A 22,974-nucleotide genomic window follows, 5' to 3' on the forward strand; every position below is an offset into this window, starting at 1 on the left:
GCGGAGCCGTGGCCGTGGGCCAGGGCTGGCGCAGCCCCCACGGCACCAGGACCCCGTGCCTGGCAGAGGCACAGCACCCCGGCCTCCCAGAGACCCCACTCAGGGGCCAGCAGGCTCCTCTGGGATGCCAGACCGATGTTTTCTCGGCTTTACCCCCAATTCTGGCAAGTATTTTCTGGTTTTTGTTTGTTTGTTTGTTTTTTGTTGTTTTGTTTTGGCCATAGAATCACTGAAATACTTCTTTACTAGATTAAAACTGTTTTGACCTCTTGATTTCAACCTTCATCAGAACAGGTATAGGAGTGACTCGTGGCTGGTGTCACTCAGCTATAGCTATGGTTTTGCTGCAACAGTTTTTGTTTGAAGCACCACTTCCGATGAGATTACAGCGTTGGGAACACACCAGTCAGGCTACTGGGAATCATTTCCACGTTCCCATACTGTTCACCCACTTGGTCAAATAACATTTTCTGAATGTTTTGAGACTTGTACTCATCACTAAGGGTCAGAGGCAGTTTCCCTTTCCTTCCCTTCCCCTTACCTTGGTTGGGTTCTGGAGATGCAGACTGCTGCTCGCTCCCTGCAGGCAGGACCGAGAGCAATGGGTGCATTCCAAGGGAAATGGCAGCAGGCGGCTGCTATTTCGGTAGAGGGACTGAAGGCTTTGGTTTCCCCACATACTCAGTCATTCCTACTGTATCTTTGCTGACAGATAACAGTTGGACACATTTTCACTGGCAAGGAAGGCTGATACTGCACATGCTACACCTTCATTACTATCAGTCCTGTCCCCCAAACCTGTTGCTGCATAGGTTGTTCTGGGACATGGGCATGGTTGTGACTGGTCACCTCTTGTCCCGGGACAGTCTAATGTGTTCCCTTCCCACACCTGACAGAGCCTGGTATCCTAGGGCAGAGTCCTAAAGATTTTCTGAGACATGAATACATAATGTAATAGAAGTTGTAGGAAAAAATTGCCCCAGGCGAGGGGTGAGTCGCAGTGCCCAGTGAGCCCGAAGGCATGCTGGGTGCCCTCCCCTTTGGCAGGGGCAGCCTTGGAGGAACGGGCATGGAGCAACAGGCAACCACAGCCCACACAAACCCTCCCACTGAGCCGTCACTGTGGTCGCAGTGACACCATGCACATTTTTCCCTGGTGTGCAATACCCCGACTATCAGGGTGAAGAAAGAGGAGTTGGGGAGGGAGGAGATTGAACAGGAATAATTACAAGGGGGATGGCAGGAGTAAGGCACACCAGCTGAACGAGAGCAGGTATGGCACACTCTACAGGTATACTAGTAAGAAAAACACCTAGGGGTGAAAAAAGTTATGTGTCATGAGGCAATATCAGCATAAAAGAAATTCCATGAGCAGGCAGCAAACAGAAATGTTTGTTGGACATCTTAGAAAGATCCCTCAGGAGGCTCTGCAGAGAGAAGAGATCTAACTAGGCTTTGAGCAGGGCCTGATTCATTTAGGGGCAAGATTACATGATGCTGTTCCCTGCAACTGGAAAGGAGGGGACTGAATATCTACAGCCACCGTTTCCAGTCCTCCTCGCTCCCACCGTCTGACTGTTTCTGTATTCAATTCCCATCCTTTTAATTTCCATGAGGCTCTTTGGATGAAGACAAAATTCTGCTCTGTCACCGTGCCCACCTTGCGCCGCTGGGGAAGGTGTCGTCACCCTGTACAGACGCTGATCCTGCAGTTGGCTCTCAGCAGCAGCAGTCTGGCACATGCAGACCCCATCCAAGGTGTTGAAAGGGTGCCGGGCAGCTGACAGCATGTTCATCAGCTGCCTGGTGTCCTTCTGTGGTCCACAGACAACGTGTGCTCTCCTGGGGTCTTCCTGGGTGGCCCCGTGAGTAAGGAGCACCAGCTGCTCTGGCAGCAGTGGCTGTCCTGGGGGCTTCCTGGACCACATGTTACCACCTCATCTTCTCCCCCACTGGCTTTTGCTGATGAGCTTTCAGAGCTGACACTGGAGAGCAGCCCTGGACTGGGGTGTAAGCAGGAACATGCCACTCAACCTTCACCACCAAACTCCAGCAGCGGGCTCCGAGTCTGCGGTGGGCTCTGCTAGGATGGAGGAAATAGGAGAGGCAGCAAGAAACGGAGCCAGGGAAGCCCGTTTGTGTCCCATGTAAGCTTCCACCAGCCCATCAGCAGACATTCCACCTTGCACTGAGGACAAGCCTGTCGGCAGCCCCCAGCTGGAGGAGCACTGAGAGGGGACTGTGCTTGCATGTGTCCAGGGAGCCCGTTAAACATGGTCTTAGGCCAATCTAGGGGAAATTACTAGTAACCGCAAAGGAAATCCTCTTCCAGAAATGGCCGGTGATGATGCTTCAGGAAATCAAGTGGGGTAGAACCTCATCATGTGCAGGGACGATGGGCAGGGCTGCCACACAAGCCAGCCCACGGCAACGACTTCCTAGTGGCAAGCTGGGTGGTGCTGAAGTGTCCCGGTTCCCGGGGCTGGGGGATCTCAGGAGGTGAGCTAGTCCCACACCGAAGCAGGAGATGCACAGGGGCACCGTCACGCACCTTGGCGCACGGCAGCAGTAGGTGGTCTGCAGAGGTGTGTAGGGAGCAACCAGCGTGCAGGTCTTGTAAAATGAACTCTCTGAATCAGTAAGGGCAGGAGGACATTTACCAGCATTGCAGTGAGTATGGCTCAGCAGGTTCTTCAGCTATTTTCTTTCCACACACGCTAAACAATGGACACTGGCACTGGATGTGTGAACAAAATGGACAGTTTTTCAGATTTCTGTGAAGGTGCCTGTGGAAATCCCACACCTGCGGTAGCAATCAGGAGGCTGGCTTGCGATGCACACAACTCTGGCATGGTGCATATCCCCTGCTCAGATGGAAACATCCCAGAGGAGCCAACTCCATGCTGTTCCAGGACCCAGCCATCCTAGAGCAGATGGACAGCCTGGAAGTGCTTCTGCAGTTGTATAAAGTTTCCAGAAGATTAAAAGCAAACAACAAAAAAAACCCCAAAACCAAACAAAAAAAAACTAAAAAAGACCAAGTAACTTATTAGCAGTGACTATTAGCGTGGTGTTGTTTAATCCTAAGGATGCATCCTCAGCACCCACGGCCGGGCCCTGGGTCCGTGCCTCCTCAGACGTCAGGCTTGTCTGCCTGGTACACAGGCTTGTGAAAACAGCACTCTGCCATCGGCGTGGAAAGCGAACGTCTCCGCTCACAGGACACAGAGACTTACAGGGAGCTGCTTCTCGGGGCTGGGGTGACGCCGGTCTGCTGGGACAGCCTGAGCCCGAGTTTATACCGGTTAAAGACACGGTTATGCAGGGCACCTTGCCGCCCTCCCAGCGCAGCGAGGTTAGGGACATGCTGTAAGGCCGTCCTGCAGCCAGGACACGGCCAGGGCTCTCCGAAGCGCCGTGCCAGGGCACTCCCGCATCCTCGCACGTAAGGACGTGATAAGGCAATTGCTTCCTGCCAGGAGCAGAGAGGAGGAGCGAAAATGCCAGCGCTGCTTTGGGGTTACAGTTCGAGGCCAATAGTGAATGCCACTTGCATCAGACATGGAAAATGGAGCTTGAACTCCCCACTGCAAATCAGCCAAATCTGGTTTCCCGCTTCCCAGGAACTGATCCTCTACAGGGTGCTCTAGGGTTTAATTTGTCTCTGAACAGAAATTGTTTCTTCAATTAATTTTTCCCCCACTGAAAAAAGAACAAACCCAAGAAACAGCAAAACCAGAACAAGACCACGATAAATCTGTGTATTTCTGTGAAAACAAGGTTTAATCAGAGAATTCCTGACCAGCTCTCCCTTGTGAGTTGCAGGACTGCAAGAGCTGAGTGCACGCTGCAGTAACGAATGCTGGCAGGCTGTAACAGCTGGCCTTTTCTCACTGAAGATGCCCTGGAATAGCACTAAGACATAATCCATCACACCAGCATCCTCTGGGCTTCATCCCATGAGCAGCGTGACGGGCTGCCTGGGAGCCTGAGGCTCCCCTGGAGGCTGCTGGGGTGGGGGCTGCTGCATCCCCATCTGCCTTTCCTGGACCACCGACTCATCACCAGCTCTTCAGTGCCTACTGACATGTTTCTCCTGGCCTTTCTCAACCTGTTCAGAAAAGCACTTTCCAATATTCATCCATCCCTGTACTTTGGTGAGCACCAGCGGCAACACTGAGACGTTGACCACTGAGTGTGTCAGGCCCGTGCAGGCACTCATAGAGAAAGCCTTCATAGCGTTGCAGCCGCCCGCCTGGAGAGAACCCGCCCTGGGTCCCAGGCTGAGCAGAGGATGCCGATGCACGCAAGTGCTGGCTGCTGCAGTGCCCACCAGCAATAAGAAAATGCTGTTCTTGCCCCAGAATTTCCTTCAGCATTATCAACTGAGATTATTTGCATGATTCTTCAGTAAGTATCCAAGTTCTGGGTCTCTATAAGAGGCCATTTCTGCTTGTCGATATGATGATATTCCTCTGATCGCTGAATGCATCGATAAAATGCTACTAAAGCCATCCGTGGCAAAGCAGCCCCTATTGCTGGCTCCCAACAGGACTGTTAATGACAGCTGGCAAACTCTACTCCACAGACCTTCCAGGGGTTTTTTTCAAAAATTTGATTCAAAACTTCAGCAAATCTTGCCACAGTGGAAGTCAGATTTTTAACTAACATTGAGCTGACAGGTGGAACTTACCTTGACAATTAATTAAAAGGATATAGAAAGGAATCAGCAAGGGAAAAACAGCTCTGCTATATGCACGAAAGCTTGAAATTGGAGCCACTGAATGAGGGTAATAACATGATATTAATGTGAAATGAAATCCTGAGAGCTGATATGGTCTGTGCAGCAGGAGTCTGGAGATTGTTGGTTTAATAAAGGTTTCAGCAGCTGCACAGCCTAATGCGGGATGTCAAAAGCAAGCAGCAGCCTCTCCGTTCTTCTTGTAACTCCCACTTTGAGTCACGGATTCACTCTGCCCAGCTATTTTGCACACCCGAGTGTCGTCTGCTTGCTCTGAGAAGGGTCAGTTGTCCTGCAGTTTCACCAGGGAAGCCACTTTGGTCTGCAATAAGAGAGGCGATGAGTTTGTGGACTCAATTTTCACTGAACATTTTATTGAAAAGTAGTTTAGTTTGGGCTCATCTTCTGGAATTCAATCCCTAATTGCACTATGCAGTAAGGAAAGGAAAGAGCAACACATGCTACTATTATAATCCACAAAAAATCCAGGCTAAGTGCAGCGCCAGAAAGATCCCCGGTCATGCTTTGTGAGAGTAGGAACGATGAGTCCAACTCCTGATCAAAATCAATGTTATTCTCCCCTTGAAGTCTCCATCTGGCATGGCGTTCTTGTGCACTGGATGAAACGTGGACCCTTTATCCCTGGGGTCTGCGGGGCTGGACCAGCACTGAGTTTTCTGCACTTGCACAAGCCTTTGGGTGCTGGGCCCCACTGGCAAGCTTGGGGTCCCCATCGCTGACCCCTTGGGGTGAACCCTGGCTGCCGCCCTGAGCTCTGCAGCCATCAGAGGAGAAAGCATAAGAGGAAACCTGGAAGGTGAGGCTCCTGACTTAGCTCGGACTCCCCTCCCATCGGCTGCTTTGTCCTGGGGAGAAGCTGGTGTCCCTGCCGGCAGGGGCAAAGCGTGGGCGAGTTGCTCAGCCGGCTGCCCAGGCTGAGGTCCACCACCTGCACAGCATGGCACCGCCACCCGTGGGACCAGTCCTCCCCACGGGGAGCAGCTGGCCTGGGGGAGCCACGTCTGGGCAGCTCCATCTCCTGCCCTTCACACAGCCGATGTGAAGCCAGTCCCCCCCAACAATAAATATTTATACTAGCTGTAATCTGTTCTTCAGAAGTTATATTAAAGCTGTTTGATTCACTGTGGTTTTTGTAGAAGCTATAATTATATCTGTGAGCCATATGGGATTCTTGACGAAGAAAAAAAGAAAAAACAAAAAAAACCCCTTGGTCCTGTTTGTGAAGCAAGGCGTGACGGGGAGACCTGCTGTCATGCTGGGCTTGCAGCATGGCCAAGGGGGGGGTTGCACAGCCCTGGGAGGGGTGCAGCCCCAGGCCGGCCCCCAGCTGTGCCCCCGCCCCGGGCTTTCCCGTGTTACGGCTAGCACGGCACACGAGCTAGCAGCAAGCCTGGTTGCACGGCGCTGCCGGTGCACAGCGCTGCAGGAGCCCGCGGTGCTGCAACTCACCACGTCCCCAGTTCCCTGCTGGGCTGCAAGGGAGGGGGCTTCTGGTGCCCCAGGGCTTTCCCCACAGTGGGCAGGGGCAGACAGGGTGCTCCATCTCTGCTCAAAGCCCAGGCCCGTGCCCAGCCCCAAGGAGCAAAGCCACACGACACTCCTGCCCCAGCAGAGCCTGCTCCGGCCGTTGTCCTGGGCAGGCAGCACCGGCGGCCGCAGGCTGGGGCCGGGGCCGGGCACAGCTCGCTGCCGCTCGCTCAGCAGAGCCCCTGGCCATGTGCAGGCACCGTGGAGGCGCTTGCCCGCCCCACGCTGCAGGGACACGGGTGACGCCCGCCATCGCCTGCCCGGTGCAGGGACCACCAGCGGCGCGGGGCCCTTGGGTGCGGAGAAGCAGCACCATGCACGGAAGGGCATGCCTGCTGCCAGGTGCAGCCCCCGGATCAACCGACATGCCCACGCCATCATAGTAAAACATTTATTTGTTCAGGTGATATAAGCTACCATGTTTACAGTTTGTGAACTCACCACTGGCGACATTTAACATGACTTGGGACTGCAGCTGTTGCCACCAGATTTTTTCATCATAATTTTTAGTTTTATAAAAACCTTGGACACCAGAAAAAAAGGAATTTAGACTTAATGTGGCAGATGGGAGATGGCCAATCTGTGAACAGGGGAAGAAAGTTTATCTGATGCAGCCAACCTCAATGGCCTCTTGGCTTGGGCTGCAGCTTCAAGTAAAGGTTTCGGCGGGGTGAGCATGGTACGACACGTTAATCTTCGGTGACTTGGAATCGTATTGTTTTCTGCCGAGTAAGAACGTCGGTGGCAACGTTTTCAGGGAGCGGAGGCGGGCAGGCGTCCTGCGGATCAGCCCCGGCTTCTGTGCAAAGAGACAAAAAAGGGACAGTGAGGGGACAAGGAGCAGGATCGGGCCCTTCCCTGCCAACCCCAGCTGGGGCAGGCACCGCTGGGAGGTGCTCGGCAGCACCAGCCCGAGCACAGCACCACACCAACAGCCCTGGGAGGTGCGATGGAGCTGCCCTGGGCAGGGAGCGGGCAGCAGAGCCTGCCTTCGGCGCCAGCACCCCGGCAGAGCGCGGCGGCTAACGGGAAAAGGGGTTAACGGCACCTGGCATCCCCAGCTCGGGGCTCAGTGAGCCACCACCAGCCAGCTTCAGCCCCAGCAGAGCTTCTGCTAAAGGGCAAATCAAAGTAACAAAAAAAAACCTCCCCAAAACCCAAACCGGAACCAGTAAAGCTCATTGTTCCAGAATCAGGCTTTTCCGGCTTCCAGATTCGCTTCTGCCCTCACTGAGGCCAAGCCTTTTTCCACGGCAAGGATTTCAACTCTTTGCATAGTTTCAGAAGTTTGCACAGAACTGAAAAGACCGGGACGGAGCAGCAGATGGGCACGAGCCCGGCACTTGCCTCCATGAGGTTCGCATACAAGAGAAAGTCACTTTAGACAGAATGTCGAATGTTTAATTGTCCTGCCCTGAGCTCCCACATCATTTTCTCCAAAGGGCTCCACGGGTAGCAGTCAGCCCGGGGGCAGCTGTATTTCACCCGGAGGAGCCTCGCCTGTGGTCCCTCCGTGCCTGGCTTCTCTCCCTGCCACCCCGGCACGGCTTCACTTACCTCAGGGAATGCAAAGCTGCAGTTGCAGTATGTAAATACAAACTAGACACCATGTTTTAAATTCATCCTTGGTCGGCTGTGGGCTACAGCTCCCAGCTGCCTACAAACTCGCCGTGTGATGCCAAGGTCCTGCGTGCCCACGCCACCGGCACTGCCTTACCCACCCACTCCCGGGGAAACCAAGGGGGCGAGGGCCACAACCCTTACTGGATCTCCTCATTTCCCTCTCAGTGGAGATTCCCCCTGCAGAAGAGATTGCACGGCTTGCACACAAAACACAGTGGGTGCCTCTAGAGAAGCAATCTGGCATTCACAAGTAAAACTGGCAGTCCGGGGGGAAAACCAGCTTGGCACCAAGCTAGGCACACCAACTTGGTCTCAACTTCCAGATTTACGACAGCAATGCTTTCTAAAGAGCTGTGCTTGAAACGACCTGAGGTGACACAGCTGGTTCCAGCACAACAAGAACAGGAGCTGTTCTGTTCATTTTCATACAAAGTCTCTGATGTGGGGTCTCTTTGCAGCCAGCGATGTGCCACATTTGCTTTTTTCCCTTTTTAGTTTCCCTCCTTCCAAGCTAAGCTTCCTTCTTTCTACAGCAGCACCCTTCATGCCTGGCTCTTGTGAATAAATCAATCATATTAAAAGCCTACGCTCAGCAAGACCAGTAGGATTTGCCTTTGGCTGGTCTCATATTACTGATGCCGGGGTGTAGGTGCTTTAACCCATACCACTTCAGCCCCACTAACCTGCGCACTTTTGTTTCGTTCTGTTGTGAAAGCAAGACCGCAGCCACATTCAAACAGCAAAAGTCAGTACAGGGCACGCGTATTCTTGTTTACCGAGTGGATTTAATCTGACATTCAATGCCTAATGCGATGCACCTGCCCGCAGCCTGCACGGAAGGAAAGACAACACCGCCGCCGGCGCGGGGTGGGCTGGCGCCAGCCGGAGCCCTCGGTGGGTGTCTGGTGCCCAGAGGGATGATTCAGCTCCAAGGCAGCGGGGGGTGAAGCGCTACAGAACGACTTGCAGAAGGAACGGGTGCTTTGCTGCCTGGACGCCCCGGCTGGACAGAGGTGCTCTGGTGGGCTACTTACCCAGCACGGGCCGGACCCGGCAGCGCAGGCTCTGGCACCAGGTCCAGACACCCTGACATGCAGCAAGGCGTGCAGAAACACATTTGCAAAGGGAAAACACGGGGTACATGTTCTCTGTAAGCAGGACCCTATTGCCTTTGCCATGGTTTGCTTCTTTTAAACCAGAATTTTGACCAACATTAGGATTACTTGCTAAGTTACCAGGGAAAAAGCACTGTGATCGTGTGGCTTTTGTCACTGCTGCTTTAGGAGAGCGGTAACGTACCCCTGGTTGCAAGCAGCACCCTAGAGCAGGACAGCAAATGTTCTTGAGCTATTGCAATGCTGACAGATGTTGCCGCTCTGTGAGCGGTACCTCCGAGACTCTAGTTCCTCTCAGTTAATAGGAAGAGAAGCGATAGTAAGTGATAACAGCTATGACCATTACTTCTGCCGGTTGAATCAATTACTGGGGGAAGAAACGCGCTCCCTCTCCGTGCAGAGTGCCTGCTGCGGTGCTGGGTACGGTTCCACAGCGGCACAGGCCGGGCTACGCTGCACCTTCTCGAGGGCACGCGCGCCGCGAGCGCCGGCTGCGGGAGGACTGTCGGCCATCACGGCTCGGCGTCCCTCTACCAGCCCGGGATGCTCAGTGCCAGGTGCCTGCCTGGCTCAGCAACCGCACTCGGGTGCCTAAGGAGTTATTAGGAGACGCTCTGTGCAGTTCCGAAGCGTTGACCAGCAGCGCTGTCGTGGTCCCCAGGAGGCAGGAGCATCCCGTACTGCTGGCAGCAAGCCTCGAGCCTCCAGCAGCCTTGCGGCCGGCGGGGACAAGCCAACCTCGCGGCAGCACCTCGGCAGGACCCCCTCAGGCAGGCAGCGCGCCCCGGCAGCAGCCACCCCGCGGCAGTGCAGGCACCGGGGGCCGCCGGGCCCTTCCCAGCCAGAGTGGCGTGTGCCGACAGCCGTGCCCCTCTCCAGGCATGGGGCACAGGGCCATCGCCTTCCAGTTCGCTCTTCGTTACTGTGGGGCTGCCCGGGTGCTTGGGAGGGCTGTCAAACACAGCAGAGCGCGCTGGCAGAAATAAAGCCACGTTGGCACCCAGAGCGGAGCAGTACCATGTATTCACTGTAAAGAACATGCCCAGAACACAAGCGGAAAGGCAGCACAGACAACAACTAACACAACAAACGTTTCACCCAACAAAGCCCGGCTTCTCCATCCAAATACTGTTGGTACTGGCCCTCTTTAACACAATACGTATGCTCTGAGAAAAGGATGAGGAAAATGTGTAAGAGGAAGCATGTGCCAGCAAGTTTAATAAGAGTAAACAAATTTCTGTAGTTCCTCCGCCTCCGGTGCTTGTGAAAAAAGACACCATCTCATGGCTAAAACCTCGGCTAATCTATTTTCGAGAAGCATCACGAGGATCAGACCTGCAGGCTGAGCGATGCCCTGAGGGGCAGGTTTGCACTTGCTGCTTCAAGTCCCTGCAACCTCCCGCCTGCAGCGTGGGGTGAAGCCAGGACCGCAGCGCCAGGCCAGCTGCAGACACAGCGCACCCCGCGTCCTCCCGACCCCCCCGGGACTGCCCTACGTGCTCCCATTGCCCACAACAGGGAACGCGCTGCTCGGGTGTATCGAACTCGTATTCTCCTTTCTGAAGCATTAGGAAGCGTTGCAGTACTGCGCTCTGAACAAAGGCGAACCGACGTTATTCCGATCGGGGAGGATCGCAGCACTTCCTGCCTCACGCTGTTGGCAACCTCTGGTTTTGCAGAACAGAAAGGACAGTGAATTTCCTCCTTTGTAAGGCTTTGCACACTTTGGCTAACGCAAGCCTGCATGAAATGGACTGTCCTGCTGCCGTCACTCCAGTGGAAATGGCGGCTTTCATGCCCGGTGCATTCCCACGGGACAGCCCTCTCCGCCCGGGAGAGGAAGCTGCACGAGAGGAACCAGCAGCTATCCGCGTCTAACCATTCCTACACTATTAGCAGAGAATTAAATCAAACACAGGGACATATGGTCCTTTGAAGCTGCTTATACAGATGCACTGTGGACAAAACACTCAGCTTCTGTGTTTAGAAAATGGTTCCTTTGAGTACAAAATTAAAAATATAAAAATAAGACTCCTTAAATCCCCAAAAGCTATTAATATTTCAGCACTTTCACAAAACATTAGACACATTTACGTCCAATTTTAGAAAACACATAAAGCATTTTCATTTGATGTTTTTAAAATGCACGATTAAAACAAATACCTCAGCAGAAACCTTAAAGCTATCTCCGTACCGAAGCGCCGCGCGAAGGCAAGAGCAGCTCCTCGCTGGGACACGGACGCACTCGTTTTTCCCGTACTTGGCAACGCCTTTGCTGTCAGACTACCAGAACTTGGACAAACACATCACTGCCTGACAGTGCGCTATTTTAATAGCTAGTTGCCGTGCATACAGCCCCTCGAGAAGAACGTGGACTCCGAGAGAGATCTAAGGAGGGATTTCTTTTTTTTTTTACTTTTTTAAACTTTTCCAGTAGGAAGCGGATATTCTAATTTTGAGGCTTGGTTTCCTTTTTGGTCTCCGCACTTCCCAAAGGAAAAAAAGGGCTTTCTAAAAAAGAAACAGCCTCTTCTTTTTATGTCCTTCACACCACTCCCACCAGACTCTGTCTTTCCACGACCGGCAGTAAAACCGCCGAGAGCAACCCGCAATGGCTGAGGGCAACAGGGCTCACCTGGTGCGTGCCAGCCCCGAGCCGCGGAGCCTTGGTGGCAGAGACCCGGGGGGCTGCTGGGAGACGTCCCCTGCCGGGAGACATCCCCAGCCACGACTGCTCTTGGGCCAGCCTGCCGCCCTGGTTAGAGCCAGGGTGTCTTCAGGCATCTGCTTGGCTTACACGGCCCTCAAGAACAAGCACACAGGGTGTAAAATTTAGCTCTTCTATCAGTTTAATGTCTGCAAAGCCCATACAAAACCTTTCGTTTGGCATCTGAGAATGCACTAGTGCTACAGCTGTCTCTAATTTTAACATGACCATACGAGTCCAAATAATATTAATTGTAGCCTTTTCTTTCGAATGAGCAGAGCAGAAGCACGTCTGCCATCCTCACAACGTGGCGTTCGCAATTGCCATCACCTATTGCCATATGTTTACATCCTTCCATAGTGGCCTGAAATTATTCTATCCCACACGCACCACAAACAACAGGCTAAAGAGGGGACCATCTTCCAGTCCCTTCCTCGTGCGCAGGGATCAAACAGAACTGAAACAAACCTTAGAGTTTAGAGGAAATACGGCCCAAGATGACCATCGTCATCCTGAGCAACCGTCACTACGAGCCGCTGAACGGCCGCGCACCCATCTGCTGCAGCCCTGCCTGCAGTGCCGGGGCCCTGCACGCTGCCCCGACCCTCGGGCGCCGGCGCCCGGCCTGCAGCTCGACCGGGTCGCATCTCCCGGCCCCAGCGGAGGTCTGCAGGGTGGCGGCGATGCCTGCCGTGGTGGCTGGGGCGCTGGGCTGCGCCCACGTTTCCCACGGGCTCCCCTCGCCCGCGGTTCAGGCGAACCTGCGTTCTGAACCTCCGTGCGCCTGCGCTGACGGGGAGGGGACGGCCTTGGCTGCACTGACTGCTGTGGGGGGCAGCCCTGAAACTGAAGCCCCACACATTGCGTGGGTTGGGAGCAACGGGCAGACACCTGCCCTGATCGCTAGTGCCGAAAGGCAACGCTATTTTCAGGCGTTGGCACGAGGCAAAGCCATTGCTGCGGGATGAGGGTGCTCAGGGACCGCAGGTCAGGCACCCTCTCAGGGAGACCCGGCTGCTGCGCAGGTGCCCAGCCCCAGCGAGCTGGACCCCGTCGGGGGCAGAGGGGCCCCTCACGGCGGGACCCTCCTCCTCCTCCTCCTCCTCCTGGCCCCGCGGTGGGACCCGCCGGGCGGAGCGGTGCCCCCGGGCCCCGGGCACGGCTCCTGGGCGGGCAGTTACCGCGAGGCGGGCTGGTGTACGGAGTGAATATTTTATTTTACACAACATAACAACACAGCGTTGTTGCTTCTGTACAGCATCTGCCTAAAAACAAAGGCAACACCATTGTCACGGAAAAGAAATATACAGTCTGACCGTTTTAAAAAATATCATTTTACTGATTGATCCAGAAGTGGTTATTTGTTAGCTTGGAGGAAATCTCATTTCCTTTATAAAAGGCTTTTTCTGTGAAAACTCTCTCTTTTGTTTTCTGCTACTGCAGAACCAGGAAGCCAGTCCTAGAGCTAGAGTAGGGAAGGCACTGGTGCTGTTTCATGCTTTTTTTCACCCCTTAATCTTTTTTTTTCCTTTTTTTTTTTTTTTTTTTTTAATCTCTGAATGTTGCCTTCGGTTTTGATATTAAATTAAATCAAATGAAAACTAAATAAAACCCTGTGTGCACTGGGTGGCTTATACAGAACCCCGCATGAACAAGCCATTAATCAGCGAGACAACAGCGGACTTCCAAATCCAATTCCCCAGAAGAGGGAGTTTCGCACAACGTATGGTGTTTTGTTTTTCATTAAAATAAAAATTAAAATTAAAAAAAAAAAAAAGAAAAAAAAAAAGCAGGTCACACAGTGCTTTCCAATATCCACTCAGAACTGGAGAAAGTTGCTTTTCCGCTATCCACATCAGAGCTGTCTGACTGGACTAGCATCCCGTTCATGGACATGCTCCGTTTGGACCGCAATCCACCGGCGCCCCGGGCGCTGCCGGAGCCCTGGAACTCCATCAGCTCACCGCCCAGGGAGAGCCGGCGCTTGGCTCGGGATGCGTCAGCTGGCAAAGTGAGGAACTTACTTGGCTTTGATTGTGCTCTTTTGTATGTGGGGGCCCCTTTGACAGAGTCGGGGGGACGGCTAGCTAACTGCAGGGCAGTGGAGTTATTTCTGTTAGTGTTCTGGGACTCGATGCTGCTGACAGCTTCACTCTGCGGCTCGCTGCTTGGCTTTGGCCCCGGCTTTCGCTTCTGCTTCTGGGAGACAGAAGTGCTGGAAGTCCAGGCGGGAGGCAAAGCAGAGGTAGTGATGGCCGAGTCCTGGCTGGAGCCGGTCTCCGGTGACTGCGTCACGCCGTCACCGGCAGCCTTGCAGCACTGGATGCCCTCTTCGTGCCCGACAGCCTGCTTGGACATCGACTGCGACAGCACCCCGCTGCAGCCCTGGATCTGAGCCCCGTTCGTCTGCGAGTACACGTTGCTGACCTTGGTGGCCTTCTGCTGCCCGTTGTTATTACACACCTTGTAGCGGATCATGAGGATGATGATGAACACAAGCACGGAGGCCACGATGATCCCACCAATGATGATAATCATGGTCCCACCCAGGAACTGGGACTGCATGAAGTGGCAGCGCACGTAATCCTGCTCGGTGGTGAACTGTGTGCAGCCCACCACCCTGGTGGCAGTGAGCGAGGTGATCCCGTCGTCGTAGATGGCCAGGACACACAGGTCGTACACAGTCCCAGCGGCCAGGTTGTTGACCAGGAAGGTTTTGCTTGTGGGAGGTATCATTCTGGGGGAGAAGGAAACCATCGTGAATCAACCCGGCAGACCCGCAGGCACCTCCCCGCCATGTGCTCCAGCCCCTGGCCGTGGCGACCACCGCCAGGGCTCGGCTCCTGGGCTCCCGCGCCAGCCCGCAGGGCTGCTCGCCGTCCCCGCAGCAGCTGCTGCCCCACATTTGGTGGGGCAGCAGTCGCCGCCAAGCCACCCAGCACGGCTCAGCACGGCAGAGCCCCCTGTGGGAGTGACCACATCAAACACACAAAAGAAATTACCACGCAAAGGCAGTTTTGAACAGCGTGACTGTTAGAGGAGCAGCACAGAGCCTCTCTGCACGCCGCCAGCACGCCAGCAAGGGCACTGCCAGAAAGCGCTACGAGGAATGTGTTTATGGACACCTTTCGCCCTGCGTTTTCATAAAGCTGCGAGTGTTAAGATCCATTTAACTCATCTAACTTTATAACCTTTCTGCCAATCAGATTAGCTGAGAGGATTAGAGGTCCATTTGGATTATCTAAAAATAACACCGTTCAAGGTAATTTCGCTATTTGCAGGTAGAAAATTGCATGAGTCTTTTCCAAGACTCCCACCATCTGTTGCCAGAGGCAGGGTTCTGCTCGGCCGGCGCGGCACGCGAACCTGCTGCTCCGGCGGAGGGGGCCGCCCGGAGCCGGGGCTGCCCAGAGCCGGGGGCAGCACGTCAGCCCCGAGCAGCCCGGCAGGGCCCCGCACAGGCGGGCTGGGGCTGCCTTACCTGTAAACAAGGGAGTCATCGTAAGTACCGTTGTACTGGATTTGGAACATACGTATCCCAGGTATGTTCCTCTGAAAATTGAATTTCAGCAGAGCGGTAGAGGATGTTGCTTCCGCAACAACCACCTTCTTGTCTTGGCTGACTTTAGTATCCCCATTGCTACTGCTTGCGTTGGAGCCCGACTTGGTGGAAGTGGAGATATCCGAGGAGCCAGGGTCAGGCTCGTGGATGTGGTTGGTGCTGTTCAGCAAGTGGGGGAGTTTGATTATGTGCAGGTCCACCGTCTGCGTGGCCTCCCCAGCCGGATTGGAAGCAATGCAGGTGAAGGAGCCTGTATCCTTCACTGTCGTTATAAGGATGTCGAGCGTCCCGTTGTCGTATACCACAGACCTCGTTGCGTTGGAAATCAGCTTGCCCTCAGGTGAAATCCAATGAATTGCTGGTTCGGGGTCCCCCCGGGCCTTACACCGCAGCGCTGCCCGCTGGCCCTCGAGCACCCGCAGCTCATGGGTGTGCCGGGTTATGAGAGGAGGCTCGCACAGGAACTCCTCCTCGGGGATCGACCAGAAGTACCGGCCAGACAAGAGCATGGGAGAAGCACAGGTCTCCAGGTCATCTTCCCTCGAAAGACGCCTCAGCCACAAAAGCTCACAGTTGCAATGCAAAGGGTTCCCACCAAAGCTCAACGCAAAAGTCGAGGGGCTGATAATTCCTGAGGTTGCTAGTACCTGAGCTCGCTGGAAGAGAGGATCAGGTGGTAGCTTCTGCAGTTTGTTAGACGTGACATCCAACCTGGTCATCTTGTGGAGGTGGGAGAAGGTCCCCTTAGGAATATGGTCGATCATGTTGTGGTCTAGGCTGAGAGTGTGCAAACTAACCATCTTCTCCACTGCATCCCAGGGGATGGTTTCCAGATTGTTGTAAGACAAATCCAATTCCTCAAGAGCTAAAACATCATCGAAAGCTGTGGAAGAAATTAAAGTCAGCTGGTTGTTGTTAAGTATCAAGTGGTGAAGATTGGAGAGCCCACTGAACATGTCATTGGTGATCTTAGTCAATCGGTTGCTGTTCAAATGCAAAGCCCGCAAATTGCGCAAATCAGCAAATGCGTGAGGTGTAATAAAACTGATTGTATTCCTGGACAGCGTCAGGTCCACCAGGCTGGTCATATTAGCAAAGTCTTTCCTTTTAATGTTTGTAACAAAGTTGTCTGCCAGCCGTAACTCCACGGTCCTCCTGTCAATGTTGGGAGGAACAAATAAGAGCCCTTTCTTGGCACAAAGGGTGGCAAGGTTCGGAGACAAAATCTGACAGACACAGCGCTTTGGGCAGATCTGAGCTCTCACCACTATGCCAATGAACAGCAGAAACAAAAGCAGTTTTTCCATTGTAGATCAGGTTCAAGAGCCTGTAAGGGAGAGCAAATGTCTGTTAGTCTCTGCAAGATAAGCAAATCACATCATAAAAAAAGCAAAGACAGACCATCTGTGGTTAGATCATAAAACTAAGGTTCATGCAACAGTGTGTCATCCTCATCTTCGTACCTGATGTCTTTATCATTCTCCGTATCCTGACATAAGCACTTCTATACCACCTTCCAGAAGAACAATTGAGAGATATATATGTTTGCACACAAAATACATACATGCAGACACCCAGACACCTATATATAAAGGACAAGGCAATTTGGAAGCACTTGGTGGCACCGCACATGGCACCAGCAGCGCCTTTTGTGCCTCTCCTGCTAGAGCTCATCCCCGCTACGCAACGCGCCTCCACTCCAGCACTCGGCTTCCAGACAGATGCTCCTGACCCCACGATCTGGAGTTACTTTGCTGTGATGCCATTTATGCACTGAAAATGAGCAATGTTTCCTGTGTGCTCTACTTGCTAAGCTGAAACTCTCAGATGCCTCTAAATCACGGCAATTCAATGGGTTTACAGCCATCTCCACCTAAGATTTAAGCTCTTAATGCTGTTCGCAGAATAAAGTTAGAAGGGGCTAATTTGATGTCATTTACAACCCAAAAATGCAAATAAAACAAACAACAACAACAACAAAAAAGAAAAGCCCCCACATTAACAGGGATCTAAATAAAAAGGGAACATGGCTAATTTTAGATCATCGCTGTTTTCCTGGCTGCCACAACCAGCAGCACTGCACTCTTCTCCCAGAAAGCCTGACAGTTCAATTAGCCTTATCTCTTACACTGCCAGATCCAGGATCCTCACAGAGTATGGAAACAAGGAAGATAACAACAGTGCCCACACCAGCTAAATGAAATCATCTATCAGTGACTACGCCAGAAGGTCCGCGAGAGCCGCGGCGCTGCTTTCTGCGCATCCCTGCGTCAGTGTCGCCCCAGGGCGCGGGCAGGCGGGCGGGAAGGTGGGCGCTCCTCGGAGCTCAGCCCTGCGGAGAAGCACTTACGTGTCTCAGGGGGAACTTGTGCAGCTGTAAGCGACGGACCTCAGCGGAACTCCGCGTCGAAATGAAGTGGTTGGCGCCCTTTGGGACTGATAAAACGATGCGTGTACAGCTCAGATTGCTCAGACCCATTACCATCCCAGAAATGACCTGATGAAGCTCATCTAAAATAAAATAAAGTTTCACAGCTAGCCATAAGCAGGAGTCTTGAATTGTCATGGATGAAGACATTTAACATCAGAAGAGTAATTATGCTCCTATTATCCGGTCTGTCCATAATCCACCCACGGTGCCATGCAAACTAAGAGGGGCCAACAAGTTGCAAAAAGGATGAGTGAAAATACCAGCCTCTAAACGCTGCTCTTCAGCACCACCCATTTTTTTTTTTTTCCTCATACTGGGGGCTGTAGGTTTTCACAACTCCTGATTCCAACTCTTAAGTCCCCATTGGAATAAAAGAAAAAGAGGTCCTCAGCTGCGCACGCTGCTGTGGGCATGGCCTGTCACTGCTGTAGTGCTGGGGACCGCTGCCACAACCATTGCCACCACCGCTACCACTAACTGCAGCAGAAGCAAACTTCAAATAGATTTTGTAGGTCCAGTTCCGGCCGGCCGTGCCAGCACTGCAGGTCGGGGCGGTCCTGCAGATGAAGATGACTTGGAGAATGGTGACGCCGAGGAGGGAGGAAGGAACACAGCAGGGCGAACCGCATGCTCCAACGTCCAGACCCCACTGGTGACGCCCCGCTGGCCACCACCAACACGGCAGCCGTGGTCACAGACATGGGCCCTCACCCACCTTTCCCAGGAGGGACTCTTTTAACCTAGAACTGGCACATATGGACTCAGCGGCTCAGGGTGTCCGCAGCACAACTGCCAGGGTCCCCAGGCAGCCTTGGCTGGGGACACCACACTCATTTAGATTTGCTAACTTAATACTACTAATTTAGATTTGTAGCTGTGATTAAAGTAATGTGCTTGGATTCAGCCAAGTTCATTTGAAGAGCTGTATAAGATTAAAGCCAAATCAGCAAGTTGCATTTACAAGTTTGGAAATACTGTTACAAGATGAAACGGCGACATAAGGAGACGTAAACTTAAACCAGAGCAGGAATGACAAGGTTATGAAGAGGTTACCCACCAGTGGACGTGGGGTTTTTTGGATGTTAAACAGAGCTTTTGATACTGTCTCTGACAGCATCCTCTAGACAGAACGCGCAGCACGCAGCAAGAGCCGGACACAATATGATGGACAAACACCGGGCTGAGGAGCCAGGCTCAAAGGGTTGTAGCAAATGGGGAATACCCAGCTGGTGGCCAGCGACTGTCCCCCAGGGCTCAGGTCCTCTCCAGTGTTTCCACCAGTGACCTGGACAGGGAGTCAGCACACACCACATTCGCCTGCCAGTGACACTGAATTAGGAGGCACCAAGTCTCCCTTGAGGGCCGAGGGGGCTTATGGAGAGGTCTTGGTGGATCAAAGCGCTTGGCAGTCACCTCCCTGTCGCATTCAGTGCTTGGGACTGGATCTGTCTGTCCGTCCTCCTCGAGCACACCCCAGCCCTCCATGGCAACAGCTTCACAGCCCCAGGCAAGGTCAGCTCCGGGCAGGGCGGGCAGCTGCCCGCAGGCAAGGGCAGCAGGAGGGAGAAGGAGGCTGTGCCCGCAGGCTGCACCTAAGCGCGGGGTGTCCCTGGCAGTCAGAGCCGGGGAGGAGTGGAGGGTGCCCTCACACCAAACAGCAGGCCCCTGTGTGACCAGGGTGATGGAATTAACCAACCATGGATGTTGCTATACTCCTTGTACAGCCCTATCCAACTGGACATTAAGTCTGGGGACATGGAGTATGCAAATCGGTGTACTCCTTGATCTGTATTTTAGTCCCTAGGTAATCATTAATGTGAACGAAACCATAGACAATGTGCTGCTGTCAGAAAAGGATGACAAAACGCGGTTTCGTGTAGCGGACTGAGAAAACTAGCCAAGACCGCCCAGATTAAGAGCCAAGAAGGTAAAAGGTAATTCCGGCAGGGGGAGATCGCGACCACCGACTCACGGACCACCACCGACCCAAGTAACACCACCGACTCAGAAGAGGACAATGAGAAAGGACAACTGAGCCTGTGCAATAATTTACATGTAAAGCGAGCAAGTTTGTTCCAATCACAAAAGAGAATAATATTGAATATGTATGGATAAAATGAATACGTATATTTTTGGTCTATATACATATATTTTTGGTTTACATAAATCACATGGGAAAGGTGTGTAAGGCATGCACGTTAGGAGGAGCGATCCCCCGTGCATCCAGCGCTGTGAATAAAGAATGCCTGCCTTTTAACGCCACATTGGTGTTACGAGGTTTATTCCCGATGTCGGTGACACCTGGCTACCTGGCCCCACCGTGCTGCCCCGCTCCGGCCCCGCAGGCAGAGCGCCGCGGCGCCAAGCACCCCGCCGCGGCCTGGGCTGCCCCGGCACTGCCCGGCAGCGCCGGCACTGGCTGAGGGCGGCGATCGCAGCCTGCCAACTTGCCCACGGCTCTGCTTCCCCAGAGGAGAGAAAATGGACCATGGAGGAGCACCCTGGGTTGCTTCTTGTTTTCCTGGGCTACAGTGACCGGGAGGGCAGTGCCTGTGGTGGGGAGCAGCTCTGCCAGCCCCAGCCCCGGGCACTTGCAGCACAGTGCAATAACGGTGGCGTGCCCAGCGAGGTGTGGGAGAGCGTGCAGCAATGCGGGACGGGGCCCAGGACGTGAGCCGTTGCTCTGGGACAGTCACGCTCTGAGCCCCTGCTGCCAAGAGCAGCCCCCTGAGAAGGCAGCCCCCAGCCTGGGCCTGGAGCAGGGGCTCCTGGAGGTGCCTGTGTCAGCCCCAGCGGGGACCAGGTCAGGGCCAGCTCTGGGCCCCAAAGGCAGAGCACGCCATGGCGGCGCACGCCTGTGAACGGCTCCCGGCACGGCACCAGGCTCCTCAGCACCTGGCCTGGGGGCCCTCTGTGTCCGTGCAGCTCTTCCCGGCTCCAGCCCTGCCAGCACCAGCACGACTGTTGTAAAATCCCTTCCAGTCCATCGGCTCTCTCACACTGCGGCTTGGGAAACTGCTGAGGGAGAAACCAGGAGGGCAGAGAAAAGCAGGCACACCGTTTCTCTCGGACCGTGTCCGAGCCCTGCACAGGAGCCTGTCTCCACACTGAGCTGCCTCAATGAAAGCCAGAGGTGCCACAGGCTCCCACCGCTGCCCAGCATCCAGCTGTTCCTGGTCAACAGTTCCTTATCCACCCTCATCAGGTTCTTTTGAAGTGTCACGTAAGTTGTAATAGAAACATGAGCAAAGCTTTAAAAAAGCTGGTGTTTGCACAAACGCTGGCAAGTGCTCTAAGATCTGTGTGTCATCCAAAGATGTACTGCATTTGCAACTAAAGAACAGTCCTGGACACTTCAACTGATAGAAACAGCAAACCCACACTTGCATCTAAATAAGCAGGCCAGTGCCCCAGCCTGCGTGCCCCCATGGCCAGTGACAGGGGCATCCCGCCCTCCCCAAGCTGGATGTCACCCCCTCGCCACAGGCGCAGCAAAAATGTTTCGCTGCCTTGCTGGAAGAATGCAGAGCATTTTCTCCCTCGTGGGGTGCTCGGCATCGTGTGCCGTCTCATGGCTACGGCCCACAGCTGAGATACTCCAGGAGTCGGCAGGAACCGCAGGATCTGGTAGCTTAGAAGAACAGGCGCTATAAGAAGACATGTCCCTCGAAAGACAGTCAGGCCGAACACCCTCTCCTCTCCCAGCACACCTCGTCCTACACACAGATAACTCGCAGCGATGGCAGCACTGACACAGCTCACAGCTCGCTGCAGAAAACGTGCTTTTGACTACGCAAAACGCTATCTGATTCTCATTACTTGCTTAAAAAATAAAAAAGAAAAAGTAAACACATTATACCATAAAACAAACAGAGAAATGGTAGTTACCTAGGAAGGTGCTCATTGCTTTCACTTGCTACTTGGTGTCTACAAAAAGATAGGGATAGTCAAGCTCCTCATGTGACATTTGTGATTCATGCAAAAATGGGCTCTCAAACACAATTTTTTAAATCAATTTTGTTGCTACATTTGATAATTTGAGTTATTCAAACTGTCTATAAAAACTAACTACAGATTACAGCGGGCTGCACGGCTCCCTGCCTTGCAGATGCGAAAATTGTGTCTCCCAAGTGCAAACAGCCCCCACATCCCCCAGCGCAGGCCGCCCTCGGGGCTGGGGCAGACCTGCCTGCTGCTCCCCTGTCACCCAGAAATGACTGACCCAGGGCAATGTCCCCAGAGTGCTGTTCCTGTCTCAGGGCAGAGGAAGTCCTCCTGTGTATTCACTCTTCCCAGCTACAGAGCAGGTCCGACAGCGGTTCGGCACATCCTGGGCTCGTGGGGACAGGGGCCACCCTGTCACCCTGTCACCCCCTTCCCACCTCTGCCCTGGCAGCTCTCAGGTGGGGCATGCCGATGCAATGGGTGACAATTCAGCATTTCTTCCCCTGCTGGGTGTTTCTTATGCAGATTCTGGCTCCAGCACAGCTGCACTCCTAGCGTGGACTTCAGGCTCCGGCTGCCCCAGTCCTGGGAGCTGTAAAGCAGCACGGAGGAAGCACCCTTGCGCTCAGCTTGGAGGAAGCCCGTGCACAGGCAGGGTGCAGGGAGAGCCGCGCAGGCCCTCCAGCCCCCCGGCCCCGCACGCTGCACAGCAGGACCTGCCGGAGGGGGACGGCTCATGGGCACCTCTCTCCCACCCTTCTGAGCAAATCCACACCGCACAGTCAGGAGCCACCTCTCCTCCAAGGACGGGAGGCTCCAGCAGCCCCCGCACTCCCCTGGGCATATGCGGAGCCAGCCACCCAGGATTTCCCAAGGAGGCAGACCTGAACTGGAAACCTCTGCAGGGTTTTGCCCGGCAACGTCTAGCGCGGGGGCATGGCCGGAGTGACCCCAGCCCGCACAGGGCACCGCCGCACCAAAGCCTCCCGCCCAGCACGGCCGGCACACTGCACCTGCGGGGCGAGCAGCAGCACCTGCACACGCCTCAGACGGCCCCCATCGGCAGCCGGCTGTGAAAATAAATGACCACCCACCGGTTCTAGCAACAAATTGAGGTCACGTGAAGAGCTAATGAATTTGAAATTTCTACCTGGAATTGATCCAAGGGACGTGGGAATGAAATGCCATATATGCCAGGCTGAGATTTCTTTTTCCTGATGTGTGGCTTGCTGGGGTTTTTTTGCCCCCATCTTCTTTGGGAGCAATAGATTTTACAATCTGCCGATGCATCCAGTGCTACAA

General features: G+C 53.8%; 1 protein-coding gene across 3 annotated transcripts in view; it reads right to left on the minus strand.

Moving 5' to 3' along the window:
• Positions 1-6,667: 6,667 nt before the first annotated feature.
• The window catches only part of LRFN5 (leucine rich repeat and fibronectin type III domain containing 5), a 58,642-nt gene continuing 42,335 nt past the window's right edge, over positions 6,668-22,974 (minus strand). For 2 of the 3 annotated variants that reach the window (XM_075104419.1, XM_075104418.1), the window contains exons 2-3: positions 15,216-16,623; positions 13,264-14,471 (exon numbers count right to left, since the gene is read on the minus strand). In XM_075104419.1, the coding sequence (XP_074960520.1) occupies positions 13,529-14,471; positions 15,216-16,603 (2,331 nt within the window). In that variant the 5' untranslated portion in view covers positions 16,604-16,623 and the 3' untranslated portion in view covers positions 13,264-13,528. Of the gene's footprint in view, positions 7,089-13,263; positions 14,472-15,215; positions 16,624-22,974 lie in introns of those variants that run through there. The other variant, XM_075104420.1, reaches the window with a different exon arrangement.

The sequence above is a fragment of the Phalacrocorax aristotelis genome, chromosome 9 (assembly GCF_949628215.1).
Source record: "Phalacrocorax aristotelis chromosome 9, bGulAri2.1, whole genome shotgun sequence".
In the NCBI taxonomy this organism is placed as follows: Eukaryota; Metazoa; Chordata; class Aves; order Suliformes; family Phalacrocoracidae; genus Phalacrocorax; species Phalacrocorax aristotelis.